Genomic DNA, 16,937 nt, shown 5'->3' with positions numbered 1-16,937 from the left:
ACCCCCATCCACATCACCACCAGATTTTTCTCTTAGCATACTCTCTGTCACCTTTTCCTGCCCTCATCCCTCCATCCAACCCTTATCCTGTCCAATGTTGTTTCTGCCCCACGGCCTGAGCCACCCCCCCCACCCCCACCCCCGCCCCAGGACGTCGTTCAGCTGTGTGCTGGTGAGCTTTCTGCACCTGGATTCCCCCCCTCTGCCTTCTCTAGCAGACTAGTGGGACTCTCAAATGAGGCCAAAGTGACAGTTCAGGGACCTAATCAATACCTAAGGACAGGGTCAAGAGTTGCAAGAGCTTCTTCCCCAGGGACTCTTGATCTCTAACCCTAGACAGCCATTCTGCCTCCAGTCCACAAGGACAGGGCCATCCCAGGCAGCGCTTACTCGGGCCCCGCCCAGCTCCGCTGCTGTTCCCAGCGTGGGTCTACCTCTCCAGCTGTTTTCTTTTCAGATCTGGAGTTCAAAAGAACAACTGATCTAGGCGGAACAGCCACAGGAAACAAAGCTAGCAGGCTGGATCCTGTCTGCTCAGCCACGGGCCTGCAGGGCCCAGCTTACTTCTCCCCGCTGGCTCCCAGGGAGGAGATCTCTCTAGTTCTGGTTCCCTGGACCTCAAAAGTCTCAAAAGCCTGTACGTACTGGAAACGGTGGCTCCAGGAGAGGCCTGGCCAGTACAGGATCCTGGAAGGAGAAGGGAATAGTTTAGTTTAATTAGAGCTTTAAAAATGCTACGGAGAAAACCAATTCAGAGGTCCTCGGCCCTGCCCCCGGGGCAGGGCTGGCCTAATAATAATAAATCAACATTTGCATGGAGATTTCATTTACAAAGCATTTTCTCCGGTGGGGGGGGGGTGTCCAGGGAGGCTCTGGGTGGCTCAGTAGATTCCTCGATGGGAGGTCACCCCCAGCTTTGGGTCGGTTCCACCCTCCCTCCAAGTTTACCATTGTGATGGCCTACGGGGTAAACAAAGGGCCCTTCATGCAATAGTTTCCGAGTCTTCTGGCCTGCATTCCTTTTGCACCCCCCCCCCCCATTCCATTCCCTTGTCATTCAGTCTGAGGCTCAGTGGGCCTTGTGGGAGGGAGAGTGACTGGGACCTAATAGGAAACTTTCCTCTGTCCCACGCCCTCTGATAACCCCCACCCCACCCCACCCCACCCATGGGCATTGCTGTACATAGTAGGCTAGCGTCTATGTGCGGCTGTGTCCCCACTTATACAATGGGAAAACACTGATTTGGCAATGACTGTGTTTTGTGATACGCAGAGATAAGCAGGTGTGAGTCTTTGCCAATCCCTCTCCAGCTGAGGATCCTGAGGGGTTGTGTGAACAGTGTGGGGGTGTGGGGCCCTGGAATGCCTGCACCTGCATGGGTGGGAGGGATGAGGCAGTTTCAGGGCCTCTGGGGTACAGCCAGTGAGAAGAAAGAGGTGACCTGAGAGAGAGGGACCAGCATCAGATGGGGCCTGACCCCTTAAGAGCTGATGGGTTATATAGGAGCCACCTGCAGGGAGGGCCTCTAGCAGCTTGGCGCTTTCCGCTTTCCGGGTGGGAGACCGGAGATGGAAGAGGTCATTGCCGGGCTGCAAGGGTTCACGTTCACCTTTGAGCAGGATGTGGAGCTGCAGAGGGGCACTGGGCTCCTGCCTTTCCAGGGCATGGACAGTGAGTGGTGACAGCCTGGTTCCCCTGCCCAGGTCCTTGAGGAGCTGTCCTCACTGACTTTCCTCTGCCTCTCCTACACAGCTTCTGGGTAATTCACTGTTACCCAGGATAGAGAGACAGATTTCAGAGCTTCCAGAGTTCCCTGGTGTCCTGAAGCCTTCCACCTCCTGTCTCCCTCAGAGTTGGGCTGAGTTTAAGTAGAACTTAGAGGCTGGCTCTGGGCGGTGGGGGAAAGGTTTTAGAAGAGAGTACTTTTGACTCAGTCTCCACAGCTGGAGACAGCCGCTTTTGATGGCAGACTGTTGGCCGCCAAGAGGCTGAGGTGGGAGGATGGTGGCGTTCCAGGCCAACCTGAACTACAGAGGGAGACTTCGATGCATAAACAGATAAGCAAAGGAACACACAACAAACCACAAAACCCCAAAGACTAGCGGGAGAGAGTAGTCGAGTCCCACTCAGATCCTAGCCCGTGGGAGGCTTAGGTGGAACTTGGCCAAACTCCGTTCTCCTCCGTTTCTTTCTTCTCCAGAGTCCAGTTCGGCTGTGTGCAACTTCTTCGCTAAAGGGCTCTGTGTGAAAGGTGAGTGAGTCAGGCCTGGGCTGGGCCGGGGCAGGGCAGGAATGGCTTCTCAGACCAGGCTGGCTTCAGCAGGGGCCTAGGACAGAGTGTGAGCTTGGTGCCTGGACTAGGACAAGATTCAGCCTCTGTCACGAGCAAGAAGGTAGCTGTCCCGTGTAGTCAGTACCACGGAAGTTGTATTTTATTACGCTGAGGGCCACCACACAAGGCTCACACTCTAAATTCCTAACCATGGTCTGATCTGCTCAAGGCTGATCACCTGTGCGACCTATCTTAGCTGAAGGTCAGGGTCTAGTCTGTAACGGAAGTCTCTGACTCGAGGGTCAGGATCCTGGGGGAGACTCTCCTCCTGCAGGGCAGGTCAAGGTGTCATCTCTCCAGATGTGCAGAGCAGAGAGAGCATTGCTCCTAGTCTCTGCTTATACACTGTCCAGTGGGCATCATGGGGTCCTAGGACCGTCCGGTTACCCTGAGTGAGTGATATCACTGGGTTTGGGTCATCTGGTGCAGCCTTGGGTGTGGTGGGGGATCCTGGTCAAGCTATTTTTTTTTTTCTTTTCTATTTTTCGGAGCTGGGGACCGAACCCAAGGCCTTGCGCTTGCTAGGCAAGCGCTCTACCACTGAGCTAAATCCCCAACCCCCTGATCAAGCTATTTTTACGTGTCTTAAAAAGACATTTTATGGGCTGGAGAGATGGCTCAGAGGTTGAGAGCAATGACTGCTCTTCAGAGGTCCTGAGTTCAATTCCCAGCAACCACATGGTGGCTCACAGCCATCTGTAATGAGATCTGATGCCTTCTTCTGTCATGCCTTCTTCTGATCACTGTATATAATAAGTAGGTCTTAAAAAAAAAAAAAAAGACATTTTATGCTCCTAAGGAGAGCATTGGCCTGGGAGGGGGCACCCCACTGACATTTGTACAAGGGCCATGAGGGAATTGCCTGGAAGGGGTCATTCCCTTCTGGAAATGTTTTTTAAATTATGTGTATCTGTGTGTAGTTACAGAAACAATGGATACATGTGTCCTTGGAAACCAGAGGTGTCAGATCTGTCTAGAACTGTAGTTACGGGTGGTTTTGAACTGTTTATCGTGAGTGCTGGGAACCAAACTTGGGTCCTCTGGACGAGTGGCCAGTGTTCTAAACTACTGAGCTATGTCTCCAGGACCAACATTCTCTTCTTTTTTTTCTTTTCTTTTCTTTTTTTTTTTTGGTTCTTTTTTTCGGAGCTGGGGACCGAACCCAGGGCCTTGCGCTTCCTAGGCAAGAGCTCTACCACTGAGCTAAATCCCCAACCCCCAACATTCTCTTCTTGATGTAGGTAGTGATGGGTTGGGGCCTTTGGTTTGTGCTCTGAGGAAGCTTCCACCCTCCTCATTCCAACTCAGCCTCTCTCCAAGCAGGAGATTCTCCTCCCTGTGAATCACCACAGAAACCCATCAATCACCCCAGGCCATTTCTTCTGCCCTTAGGTAGCTTCATGAGTGACAGCCTCAACTGTTCAAAGATCCCCCTCACAAGTCCCTCTCCCATAAGTAGCCAGTTACCCCCCTCCCTGGCTTCTGGTGTTCTCTTCTGGGTTGGGGGTCACTTTGAGGTTCCCTCCAATGGCAGCATACAGTTGTCTAAATACCTAACCCCCAACAGTAGTGTTTCCAATCCCCCCTGAAGCCTGGCTACAGATTCAGGTGAAGAGATTCTTTAGGGGGCCTGCCTTGGAGATCGTTAATATTCTGTTCCTAAAAGTCAGGAGGCAGGGGGTGGGGCAGAGAGGCCCTGGAGCCTGAGTGACTGGATGAGAAGAGGAGCTCACTGGCCATCCAGGGCTTTGGGAAACCAGAACCTTCCAGGTCCATAGAGAACGCTGCTATTTGCAGAAGGCCAGAGCACTAGGAGTGGCCAGGATATTGTGTGTGTGTGTGTGTGTGTGTGTGTGTGTGTGTGTGTGTGTGTGTGTGAGAGAGAGAGAGAGAGAGAGAGAGAGAGAGAGAGAGAGAGAGAGGGACAGGGAGAGGAAGGGGGGTTCTGGGGGAAGAGGGGATGGGGGGAGTCATGCAGGCAGGCCCAGGGGCATTCAGAGAGGACATCCTTGTCACGAATAGACACAAGTCCAGATTAGACATAGCCCTCCCTTCCAGTGACAGTGTCTACTGAATAAAGATACTGAAGTGGTCACATGTGATGTTTCTAGTGTCTGTCCACTGTTAAAGTCATCCATTTCACGCCTGCGCTGTCCTTAATATTTGAAGTCATGAACTCACGCAGAGGGGGCATGCCATGGGTGGATCATTTGTTGAGCACACATGCCATCTCATCTCAGCAAGCACGCATCCATGAACTGAGAGTGGTGATGCAGGCCCGTCACCTCAGCTCTTTGGAGCTGGAGGCAGAAAGGTCAGAGTTCCAAGATCATTCTTGGGAACATAGTAAATTTGAGACCAGCCTGGGCTATGGGCAAGACCCTGTTTCAAATAATAAGAATTGACAACTCAGCAGCTAGAGGCACTGGCTTCCCTTGTAGAGGACCCTGGTTCAGTTCCCAGCACCCACCTGGCAGCTCACAGCGGTCTGTAACTGCAGTTCTAGGGGATCCGATGTCCTCTTCTGACCTCCGAGGGCTCCAGCATGCACAGCACACACATACATATGGTCAGACACACACACACACATAAACACATAAGCATTTTTTTAAGGATTTATTTTATTTATATGAGTATACTGTAGCTATCTTCAGACATACCAGAAGAGGGCATCAGATCCCATTATAGATGGTTGTGAGCCACCATGTGGGTGCTGGGAATTGAACTCAGGACTTCTGGAAGAGCAGTCAGTGCTCTTAACCACTAAGCCATCTCTCCAGCCCCAGTACTATTATTATTATTATTATATTATTATTATTATTATTATTATTGAAAATAAATTCAGAACAACATTTCCCTCCCTGTAAAAGTGCCTGTAAAAGAACTCAACAAGCACTTACAGTATGCCCATGGGGTAAGGCAACTGTTCCTTCAAGGAGAAAGCAGCCCGGAGGTTCCTGGGGTTTTGTTCTGAGAGAGTGACCCTGGTCTGTTAAGGATAAACTCCTTTCCTAGTGTGGTCCTCTGATCCCTCTTCCAGCCCGTCCTGGGTTGTGTGTCCGGGTGATAGGACACAGAGATGGCAGAGGTGAGGAAGGGGGCCCGGGGAACTCCCCCAGGCCGGTGTTAGGTGGGGCCCACAGCAGGTGTCGGGTTCCGCAGGGATGCTGTGCCCGCTTCGGCACGAGCAGGGCGAGAAGATGGTGGTGTGCAAACACTGGCTTCGAGGCCTCTGCCGGAAGAGTGACTGCTGCAACTTCCTGCACCAGTATGACGTCAGCAGGATGCCGGTGTGCTACTTCCACTCAAAGTTCGGTAATGCCGGCCCCTCCTGGTGTGTGGCGGTGATGGGGGGGGCTTTCGGGCGGGGTAGGAAAGGAATCTGGTAGTCGGGTGGGACCCAGAAGTCCAGCCTTGTCTGAGCCCAAGCTTCTCTGAATCCTAAGAAGAGAGAACCAAGGCTGGATACGGTGGGGCACCCCTCTAATCTCAGCACCAGGGAGGCTGAGGCTGGAGAATCAGGAATTCAAGGCCCGTCTCGGCTACAGAGAAGTTCGAGGTTAGGCTGGACTACAGGAGACCTCGTTTAAAAACAAGAAAGGAAATAAAAAATAGCGTTCAAGTATGGCGGCACACACCTTCAGTCCCAGCACTCAGGAGGCAGAGGCAGGCAGATCTCTGAGTTTGAGGCCATCTAGGGCTCCACGGTCAAAACTTATTTCAAAAGTAAACCAATAAGGGGCTGGAGAGCTAGTTCAGCGCTTAAGAGCACTTGTTCTTCTTCCAGAGACCCTGGGTTTGGTTCTCAGAATTCACATGGCAGCCCACAACTGCCTATAACTCCCATTCTGAGAGGGATCTGATACCCTCTCCTGGACGCCTCAGTCACCAGGCACAGACATGGTGCACACACAGCACACAAGCAAACTACCCATACACACAAAATAAAAACGAGTCCTTAAGAAAAAGATACAAGGGGTTGGGGATTTAGCTCAGTGGTAGAGCGCTTGCCTAAGAAGCGCAAGGCCCTGGGTTCGGTCCCCAGCTCCGGAAAAAAAAGAAAAAAAGAGAAAAGAGATACAAGGGTTAGAGATTTGGCTCAGTGGTAGAGCACTTGCCTAGCAAGCACAAGGCCCTGGGTTCAGTCCCCAGCTCTGAAAAAAGGAAAAAAAAATTGAAAAAGAAAGAGATACAAGGGTGCCAAGCCTGCAGTCTGTTAGTTTCAGTGGGGCAGTTACCTCAAAGGGAAAAGAACGGAATCCTGCCCCCAACTCCGGGCCTGGCTAGCCCACACCCGATGACTGTCAGGAATAGCCTTGAAAGAAATGCCTCTCAGTCCCTGCTGGGCCCAGGCAGATGCATTTGGTACACGCACCCCTGTCTTCTTCCTACTTGCCTGCTCTTTCTAACTTTATTTTAGATGAAAATGTCATGTTACCTCCCAAAGGGACATCCTGCATCATTTGTTGGAAAGAGAAGGTCACTGTGTAAATAAAGCGACAAGGTTCAGAAGTCTGGGCTCTAAAATTACCTTGTGTGGTCAGGTCTCCAGTCTCTCTCTCTCTCCCCCTCTCCCCCTCTCCCCCTCTCCCCCTCCCTCCCTCCCTCCCCCCTCCCTCCCCTCCCTCCCTCTCTGTCTCTCTCTGTCTCTGTCTCTCTCTCCCTCCCTCCCCCCTCTCTGTCTCTGTCTCTCTCTCCCTCCCTTCCTCCCTCCCTCTCTGTCTCTCTTTCTGTCTCTGTCTCTGTCTCTCTCTCTCTCCCTCCCCCCTTCCTCTCTCTCTCCCCATGGTGATTTCCCTGACCTCCTTCCTTGGGGCCAGTGAACTCACCCACCTGAGAGAGCAGCTTCCCAATAAACCCACATTTAATATAATCTAATTTGGTTTGGACTGGCTCATTTCACCTGTGGAGAAATAACTTATCAGATGGGGCTGTGTATTCTATATCCTAATGCTGGGTCCCTCAAAGAGGGCAAAGTCTTTCACGGGACGGGGAAAGTTCATCCCAATCTCTCAGTCCAGCATTCCAGACTGCCTTCTCCAGGGAGCCAAGGCCTGTGGCAGTTTGTAAGGGCTGCCGGAATGTCTTTCTAGAATAAACAGAGTTTATCTGGAGGCTGGTCCCCAGGAGTCACTGCCTAAAGCATTCTCACTTAGAAATGCCCCCTTGAAATCTTTCAACCCTGACTCCCTTGGTTTGAGGATCAGATGTGGTCCATCATGGGACCAATTTTGCATGCAAGTAATTTGTGTGCAGCAGATGTGCAAGCTCGTGGTTATGATTTGTAATCTAAGGTTTTGGTTCTTAACAGTGGGTGAATACTATATATAGAACTTAGGAGACAGTTGTCTGTAAAAAAAAAAATCATGTGTGTGTATGCATGTGTGTATCACCCCTCATTTTTCTTAGTCACCTTTCTGGTACCTCTCTCCACTTGCTGTGTAGACCAGGCTGGCCTATTTCTTAACCTCTGCTGCCCAAGTGCTGGGATTAGACTCTAGTGGAGTGCGTCACCGTGCCCTGCCTCAGTGTCTCTGTTTTAAAAATACTGCTGAGCTGCAAGTGATCTGGGGAGATGTGTAGAGTACGTGATAAGACTAGCCAAAAGGGGATGACTCCGCGATGTAGCATATATCCATAGTTGTCATCTGTGGTGGGCTGAAATCTGCTTTTTTGAGGTCAGTTAACTTCTGTAAGCAACGCCTTGCCCATGCTCTGTAAGTAAGCTCAACAAACTCCTGGGCATGCAAGCACACACACACATTGTTGAGGCCTGGCAGCGCAGGAAAGTGCATTTGGTCCAGGGCTTGAAAGGAGTAAGGAAGGGCCTTTGCAAAAAAAAAAAAAAAAAAAAAAAAGACGGGAGTACAGGCTGGAGTGTTGCTGCCACCTGCTGGCCAAAAGTTGGAACAGCAATGTGCAGCCTGGACGGACAGGTAGTTTTGAGTCTGAAAAGGCTCAACCCCAGGGGGCAGTGCTACACTAAGTTGGCCTAGGATATGCCAATAAACCCTTTTGCGTAAGGAAGCTGAGTGAACAGATGTGGTACTTGCCTCTGAGGGCTGACATCCATGGTTTTTTTTTTTGTTGTTGTTGTTGTTCTTTTTTTCGGAGCTGGGGATCGAACCCAGGGCCTTGCGCTTCCTAGGCAAGCGCTCTACCACTGAGCTAAATCCCCAACCCCGACATCCATGTTTTAAATGTGGAAAGGAATAACAGAACTCTTCCCCAGATGATGCATCATCTTGTAGAAAGCCCCCCTGTATAACTCTGGAAGAACTTGTGAAGTTTGTATTAGGACCAAAGAACAAAGTTGTAGGCTCTTAGGAAGGAAATGTTCATATTCTCCACTGAAAGAAGACAGGACAGATAATAATTTTCTTCAGATCTAACTTAGGATCCTTCCTCGTTCAGCGGTTAAAGGTAGCCTGTGCTTCCAAGGCTGCCCCTTGTAAGAAATGCAGCCTACCAAGATTTGGTTTAATGCATAGACACAGCGCAGCCCACGCTCATGGCTAACACAGTCCTTCAGAAAGGTTCCCTGGGTCCCAACTGGAGCCTCTACCCTGTCCTTGGTATTTCCTTCAAACCGTCCCTGCCCTGCCTGGGGCTCTGGAAATGGCAGCGTGTTTCTAGCTGAGATAGATGACCAGAGGGTAACTTCCTCTTCCAGTGTTAGAGGTCTTCCAAAGATGGTGACAGGCAGACGACTATGCCATGCAGGGAGGGTCAAGGTAAATCTGGGTGGGGGTGCGGAAGTGCGAACCAGCGTATAGACAAAGAACTGTGGGCTTTTCAGGTAATTGCAACAACAAGGAATGCCCCTTCCTCCACTTGAAGCCAGTTCCTAAGCTCCAGGACTGCCCTTGGTATGACCAAGGGTTCTGCAAGGAAGGTGAGGGCTTGCGGGCAGGGGTGGGGTGCACTGAGGGATGCAGGAGTTCCGGATGGAGATGCTCAGCAAGAAAGGAGTAGGACTCCCCCTGAAATTGGGCCATATAAATACCCCAGTGGAAAGCCCTTCTGAGGTTGTCCAAGGCTTGTATGCCAGTGGAGACCTCGCCTGAGATACTCGGAGGCTCGGCCTGGTGTGGGCTGTGGGATTCACACCCTATTCTTCTCAACAGGTGGGTGTGGGACTAAGAAGCCTAGCAGAAAGTCCAGTCCACGAGAGACACAGTGCTCCCAAGTGCTGAATGCCACTTAAGTCCAACCCTTTCCCTGGTTCCCAGTCAAACTTAGAAGGCTATGTTCCCAAGGGTCTCTGGGTATTGTGTGTCTCTCATGTGTCTCTGAGTGAGCTTCTTAGCACTGGGGTGGGGGTGGCTGCTGGGGGAAAGAGACTTTTAAGCATGCTCTCCAACCAGTACCTTCTTTATGCTGGGGGAAGGCAAAGATGGGGAATGGAACCCTGGGCCTAGAGTATGACCCACCTTTACCACTGAACCACACGTCTAGCCCTTACCTGAGCCAAGGTTTCTGCCCCTGTCTGACTCCTGGCTTCAGGGACATCGATGGGGAGGCTTACCCACCCCATCTCCAGTGGAGAGCCTACCACAGCCTGTGCTTTTCCTCATGAGATATTCATGTATACTTCCTCTGAATGAAGCAGACTCTTGGCCATTTGCTTTTTGTCTAGTAGGTCCCCTGTGTAAATACCGCCATGTGCATCAAGTCCTGTGTCCCAACTACTTCATTGGCTTCTGCCCCAAGGGACCTAAGTGCCAATTTGGGCAGTAAGTATGATCCCTCTACACCCCAATCCACCAGAGTACCCTACCTTCTGGATCTAGATCTTTATGTAATTCCCTTTGCCCTGGCGTGAGTGGGGGGGGGGGGAGTGATTAGCTAGCGAGTATCTCCTAGGGATTCTCGATGCTGCCCCCATCCTGGAGGTCTGGGTGCTATTGGCTGGGTGGACTCCAGCTTTTCCTGTTAACATAACATGTGCTCTCAATGGAGGAGGTGTGCACCTCTCACAGGATGTTCTCCACAGGAGTAGAAGCATTTGCTATCACCGCCCCTCTGCAGATCTATGCAGTGCTTGGGCGAGGGCTCCTTCCCTAGGGGCTCTGGAATGGGAAGTCTGCAGCAGCCGGCTGGCGCTGAGCATGCTAATGAGCAGGGATAGAGGACTAGCGCCCACTTAACACACTCTCTCTCCACTCCCATGTCTCTCCTCCTTCCCTCAGCCCTAAGATGAGTCCTATACTCCATCGCAGTAACATGAAGGTAAGTCAGCACTTTGCTGCCCACATGAGGGCCGCCCCCGCTCCCCTTTGGCTCCCACACCTGTCTGTGTTTCCTAGCGCTAAACTATCCTTGGGAGACCCCACTCTTCCATGATCTGCTGAGTCCCGATTCTGTAAAAGGTGCATGTGGTCATGGGGCGGGGCACCTGCTTGCAGTAGCCTATCCCAGCCTCTGTCAGGGCTGCACCGGGAAGGACTCCACCATCACTGGAAGGCCTTCCTTGAGCTGGGAAACACAGGGGGGCTTTCCTTTCTTGTTATTTTATTTCTTTTTGTGTATACATGTCGATACATACTTGCTAACTTCAACTTGTGGAAGTCAGAGGACAGCTTGTAACAATTGGTTCGCTACCGTCTGGGTCCTGAAGGTAGAACTCAGGCCATCAGGTTCCACTGCAACCGCTTTTACCAACCCAAACATCTGGCCATCCCACACTGGTGACAAAAAATCAGGACATATGGTCCAAAGCCAGCTTTCTGAATGAAAACTATGACGAGTCATATTTTCCTGGTTCCTAGGTTCATATTATCCCCATCGCTACCAAGCATCGGTGAGATTCACTTCAAGGGTCAGCAGGCTAATTGTGCTCCCCCAACCAGACCTCAGTGAACCAAGGGTCCTAGGTAGCCAGGCAGGTGTTGGCATCACACGAGCACCCTTAGCTTCTCCATGCTTCTTTTCCCCCTCTCTCTCCCCTCACCTTCAACCTCTCTCTCCTTTTAGAGATAGCGCCTCACTATTTAGCTTTGGTTGACGCCTGACCGACCTGGGACACTTGCTGTGTAAACTAGACTGGCCTCAAATTCATCTGCCTCTGCCTCCCCAGTGCTGGGATCAAAGATGATCCCGGCCACCACCCCTGGATAATGGTTCTCTATAACTGGAGCGATGCGAACAGTTTTTTTTTTTTTTAAAGATTTATTTATTTATTATACATAAGTACACTGTAGCTGTCTTCAGATACACCAGAAGAGGGCATCAGATCTCTTTACAGATGGTTGTGAGCCACCATGTGGTTGCTGGGAATTGAACTCATGACCTCTGGAAGAGCAGTCGGGTACTCTTAACCACTGAGCCATCTCTCCAGCCCGAGAACAGTTTTTTTTTTTTTTTTTTTTTTTTTTTTTGTTCTTTTTTTCGGAGCTGGGGACTGAACCCAGGGCCTTGCGCTTCCTAGGCAAGCGCTCTACCACTGAGCTAAATCCCCAACCCTCCCAGCCCCCCAACCCCCCCCCCCCAGAACAGTTTTTAAGAGGTTGCGAGGAGGGTTTGAGAGATGACTCAGAGTAGGTACTGCTCTTACAGAGGACCCCAGCTTAGTTCCCAGCACCTAGGGCATCTGATTCCTCCTGGTCTTTGTGGGCACCTACACACACCTGTACATGCCCACAACACAGGCACATACTTAGTTAACAAAAAAAACAAAATAAATCTGAAGAGGTTGGAGGGAAGTGAGAAAGCTGTTTTGTGACATGGGAGGATCCTTTCAGGGCTCGTAGCAGCTTTACTGGACTGGCCCCAGCATCATGTCCACATTGCCCATTATGGTTTGAATGTGTTATGATCACCAACTCAGCCCCAGGCTGTGTCTCCTCTGGACAGCAGTGTTGGGTGGAGCCAAGTGGGAGGTCTCTAGATCTCAGAGGTGGAGCATACCCATGGGACCAGATACTGACGAAAGTGGTTGTAAAGGAATTGGGCTTTCCTCGGCTTCCTTGTCCACCTTGGGACCTCTCTGCATGTACCTGTTCACTTGGAGCAGCACATGGCCCCTGCCCAGATGCCCAGCAGACACAGCTTCCAGTAATGTGAGTGCGGCTAAACTCTTTTCTTTATAAGTTACTGAGCAGGTAACTTCTTTCAAGACATACTTTTGGTAGTTTTTTTATTTTTTTTAAGATTTATTTATTAATTTATTATGAATAAGTACACTGTTCCTGTCTTCAGACACACCAGAAGAGGGCATCAGATCCCATTATAGATGGCTGGGGGCCACCATGTGGTTGCTGAGAATTGAACTCAGGACCTCTGGAAGAGCAGTCAGTGCTCTTAACCACTGAGCCATCTCTGCAGCCTGGTAATTAAAAGAACAGGGGAGGTAGAGAGGCAGGAGGCAGGGGTTTTAGGTCAAGGCCACCCTTGGCTACATCTTGAGTTGGAGGCAAGCCTGGATTACACTGGTTACTGTCTCAGAGATAAAATTGTGTGTGTGGGGGTTGGGGATTTAGCTCAGTGGTAGAGCGCTTGCCTAGCAAGCGCAAGGCCCTGGGTTCAGTCCCCAGCTCTGAAAAAAAGAAAAAAAATTGTGTGTGTGTGTGTGTGTGTGTGTGTGTGTGTGTGTGTGTGTGTGAGAGAGAGAGAGAGAGAGAGAGAGAGAGAGAGAGAGAATGATCAAGACATGTCATATGAATTTCTCAAAGAACTAACTAAAAATATGTTGGGAGCAGCAAAACAAAGCAACTCCCTCAAAACAATCTCACGTCAAAATACAAAAGCCAAACTCCCAAACCAGAAAACCCTATAAATATGGGTATTTAGGATGTCTACACAGCATCTCTGCAACACGGTCTCCTCCTGATTTCACTGCAGCCTATCAACCAGCTATGGGATTCAACAACTTCCACTGGCAACACTCTGGTGCCCCATTCTCAGGCAAAGGCCACAGTCCACCATCAGAAGAGGTGGAGCCTGCCTCCGGCCTGCAGCTCAAGGGCCCACCTTGCACCTTAGGTAGGTGATGGGGAGGTGCATGGCCGTAATCCTAGCAGGCAGCAGGCAACGTCTGGAGGACCGTAGCCAGTCTGAGGCACATAGCCTCCACATAGCGAGCTGCAAGCCAGACAGGGCTACAAAGTGAGACCCTTTGTCTCAAAAGAAAAAGGAACCGCTGGGTGTGGTGGTACATACTTCGGATCCCAGCACTGAGGAGGCAGAGGCAGGTGGATCTCTGAGATCCAGGTAAACTAGGGCTGCATAGTGAGACCCCCATCTCAAGATAAGTAAAGTATTAAAAAAAAAAAAAAGAACCATACCTTTATGAGGTAGCCTGCAGTCTGTCCTGCATCGTGATTTTTTTTCTCCTTTTTTTTTTTTTTTTTTCCCCCCGGACCAAACCCAGGGCCTTGCGCTTGCTAGGCAAGCGCTCTGCCACTGAGCTAAATCCTCAACCCTGATTTTTTTTTTTTCTCTTTGACCACACAAATAATGAGTTGTTGAGGATGTGTGAGTTCAGCTGGTAGTATGCTTGAATAGCAGGCATCAAGGGTTTGGTTCCTAGCACCTGGCGTTATGGTGCGTCCCTGTTAGCATTCAAAATGGAGGCAGGAGGTCCAGAAGTTCAAAATCATCCTTGGCTATAGAGAGAGGCAAGCCTCTGTTACCTGAGACCTGGTTTCAAAAAGAAAATATGATCATACCAGAATTCGAGGTAAGAGGGCAGAACCCTTTATTTTCTTGTCTGATTGGACCTTTGAAAGCCCAGAACCACCTTCTCTGAAATATGGGAGGCGAACGAGCTTCTCTTTTGGGTCCAGATCTTGTTATTTCCAAGCTGGTCCCAACTCGTACTTACAAGGTTCTCCCATCTCAACCTCCCGATCAAGATCCCTGTGAGGCTGGAGAAGCCAATACATTCTAGAAAACCAGGTTGCGGTTCTCTGGACAAGTGGAGACTTTTCTTCTGAGGACTTAGGAAAAGGCACGACCTTGGCAGGACAGTGGTGGCACGTACCTTTAGTCCCAGCACTTGGGAGACAGAGCCAGGCAGATTTCTGTGAGTTGAAGGCCAGCCTGGTCTACAGAGCGAATTCCAGGACAGCGAAGGCAGAGAAACTGTCTTGAAAGCCAAAAACAAAACCGGCATGACCTTAGCTTTCTCCTTTGTCTTCAAAACCCAGGCCACCACGCCAGCGAAGCAAGCTGTACTAGTTGGAGTCATCAAAACCTAGCCTGTAGTGAGGGAGCTGGAAGTTCTCCTAGCGAAGGGCTCCAGGGCCTCCCCAGAGTGTTCTGTACCCTGTGGTTCAGTGAGCCCCATCACCCGAGTGAGATACAGGATGCAGAAAGACCTTGTTTCCATTTATCCTTCGCGTGAACGAGATGCCAACAGCAGGACCAGAGGCCAGCTGACTGTGGAAGGGAGGAGCTATTCAGCAGAACAAAGTGCACTTGAAGCCATGAACTCTACGAAGTCAGTCAGTCAGAGTCCCATGCTCCGCTCCCACGTTCCTGCAGACCACTCCGGGTCAACGGCCGCGATCCAATCAAACAGTTGCTTTGAGTTTGGCAGCTCTTTGCCTGAACAGCTTATTTATCCTTGAGAATATACTGTGTCTTCTGTGTAGCCGCATTAATTCCGTTTTTTGTTTTTTTTTTTTATGCTGTGAGAGACCATCCAACTGGGGGCGGGCGGAGGAGGGGTCGTTGTGGCTCGTGCTTTGAGAGAAAACTATCTCACATGACAGAGAAAACCATGGTGGCCGTGTGAACCTGCTGGCCATACTGAATCCAGTCGAGGAAGCACAGGGAAAGAAACAGTCAGCTTCCTTCTTGTTTTTCTCTCTTTTTTTCTTTTCTTTTCTTTTTTTTTTTTTTTTTTTCGTTTTTCTTTTTTTTTTTTTCCCGGAGCTGGGGACCGAACTTAGGGCCTTGCGCTTGCTAGGCAAGTGCTCTACCACTGAGCTAAATCCCCAGCCCCTCTTTTTTTCTTTTTAAAAAATATTTATTCATTTATTTCATGTATGAGTACACTGTAGCTGTCTTCAGACACACCAGAAGAGGTCACCAGATCCCATTACAGATGGTTGTGAGCCACCCTGTGGTTGCTGGGAATTGAACTCAGGACCTCGGGAAGAGCAGTCAGTGCCCTTAACCGCTGAGCCATCTCTCCAGCCCTTGGTTTTTCTCTTTTAAAATTCAGTTTGGCATCCCAGTACACAGAGATGGTGCACTCATATTTGTGGCTTGTCTGTCTTCTCTTCTCGGCTAAACCTCTCTGGGAATAACCCTTACAAACACACTGAGGTGCATCTCCTAGGTCACTGCAGCCAAGCCGACATCGAAGATTAAACCTCGTGGGGGATTAGGCAGTAGGCATACAGAAAAGGCTTATCCTCCTGAGGTAAAGCAGTGACCAGGACAGTAGCCTATTCCATGACAAAGCAGGCATAATGCTACTTAATGCACTGGGAAGGAGTGGGCAGTCAAATGGACTTTTATAAGATTACAGAAAAAGGCCATGCAGTAGTGGCATATGCCAGCACCTGGGAGGCAGATCTCTGTGAGTTTAAGGCCAGCCTGGTTTGCAGAGTGAGTTCCAGGGCAGCCAAGGCTACACAGAAAAAGTGTCTCAGAGGAGGCAAAAAGTACAGAAAATGGCAGCCTTCAGGACCAGATGGGAGTATGGTCGCCTGCCCTCTTTTAGCATGAGGCCTTTGCTGAGGTGATGCATACCACAGGCCCAGGGGGCTGGGTTGCTGGTTCCCATATCACTTCAAACCGCCCTAAGATGCTACATGATAGCTCTTGGCCACGTAGGAAAACTGTCTCCCTTCCCCTAGCCTGCTTCCTCATTCTAGAACACAGGCAGCCACACCACAGAGCTGTCCTACAGCTAGAGTGATCTAGTACATGTAATCAGAAATCTGTAGGCCTCCCAGCACCAGCATGCAGCAGATCTTGCTGGAACAAGTGTGGACTGCTGTGGAACCTAATGAGTCCCTGTGGTGGACTGAACGAGCCCGGCCCACATAGGTTCATGTATTTGAATGCCTGGTTGCCCGTTTGTGGAAATGTTTGGGAAGGGTTAGGAGGTGTGGCCTCGGTGGAGGAAGTGTGTCATTAGGATTAAATCCATACCATTCCCGGGTAGCCTCGTGTCTCAAGATGGGAGCCCCTGGCTACTGCTCCAGTGTCATGGCTGCCTGCCTGCTGCCAAAAATCCCTCCATGATGGTCATGGACTCACCTGCTAAGTCCCAATAACCTCTGCAGGGAAGGTCAAGTCTGCCCCAATTTAGAGTTCAGCAAGCTCAGGGAACCTACACTATCTGCCTGGTCATGTGACCAGCCACTTGTTTGAGGGTGGAAGATGGGAATGATTGCTTTAATGAAGAACGGTGATGGGATTTTTCTCATTAGTGGCAGACAGACTGAATATCATGTTAAATAATATTTTGCTTTCTTGAAACAGGGTCTCATGTAGCCCAGGCTGTCCTCATTTTCAGTCTACTGCTGATGGTGACCTTGTCTCTAATTCCCAAGTGACATCCACATATCCAGCTCCCCTCTAGTTATTTTTGCGATGCTAGGGAACCGAACCCAGGGCCTCCTGCAACATGCCGTCTTCCACTGA

The 16,937-nt window shown here is 50.3% G+C and overlaps 1 protein-coding gene across 2 annotated transcripts; it reads left to right on the top strand.

Moving 5' to 3' along the window:
- Positions 1-1,425: 1,425 nt before the first annotated feature.
- On the top strand, positions 1,426-15,116 carry Cpsf4l (cleavage and polyadenylation specific factor 4-like). Of its 2 annotated transcripts, NM_001447225.1 has the most exon segments (8): positions 1,532-1,672; positions 2,202-2,252; positions 5,496-5,648; positions 9,133-9,228; positions 9,976-10,069; positions 10,526-10,565; positions 13,176-13,316; positions 14,483-14,928. In NM_001447225.1, coding segments are annotated over 7 exon segments (678 nt in total). In that variant the 5' UTR covers positions 1,532-1,569; the 3' UTR covers positions 14,483-14,928.
- Positions 15,117-16,937: the final 1,821 nt, after the last annotated feature.

The sequence above is a fragment of the Rattus norvegicus genome, chromosome 10 (assembly GCF_021556685.1).
Source record: "Rattus norvegicus strain SHRSP/BbbUtx chromosome 10, alternate assembly SHRSP_T2T, whole genome shotgun sequence".
NCBI lineage: Eukaryota > Metazoa > Chordata > Mammalia > Rodentia > Muridae > Rattus > Rattus norvegicus.
The sequence above is the reverse complement of the archived record's forward strand: the minus strand, read 5'-3'. Positions and strand labels throughout refer to the sequence as shown.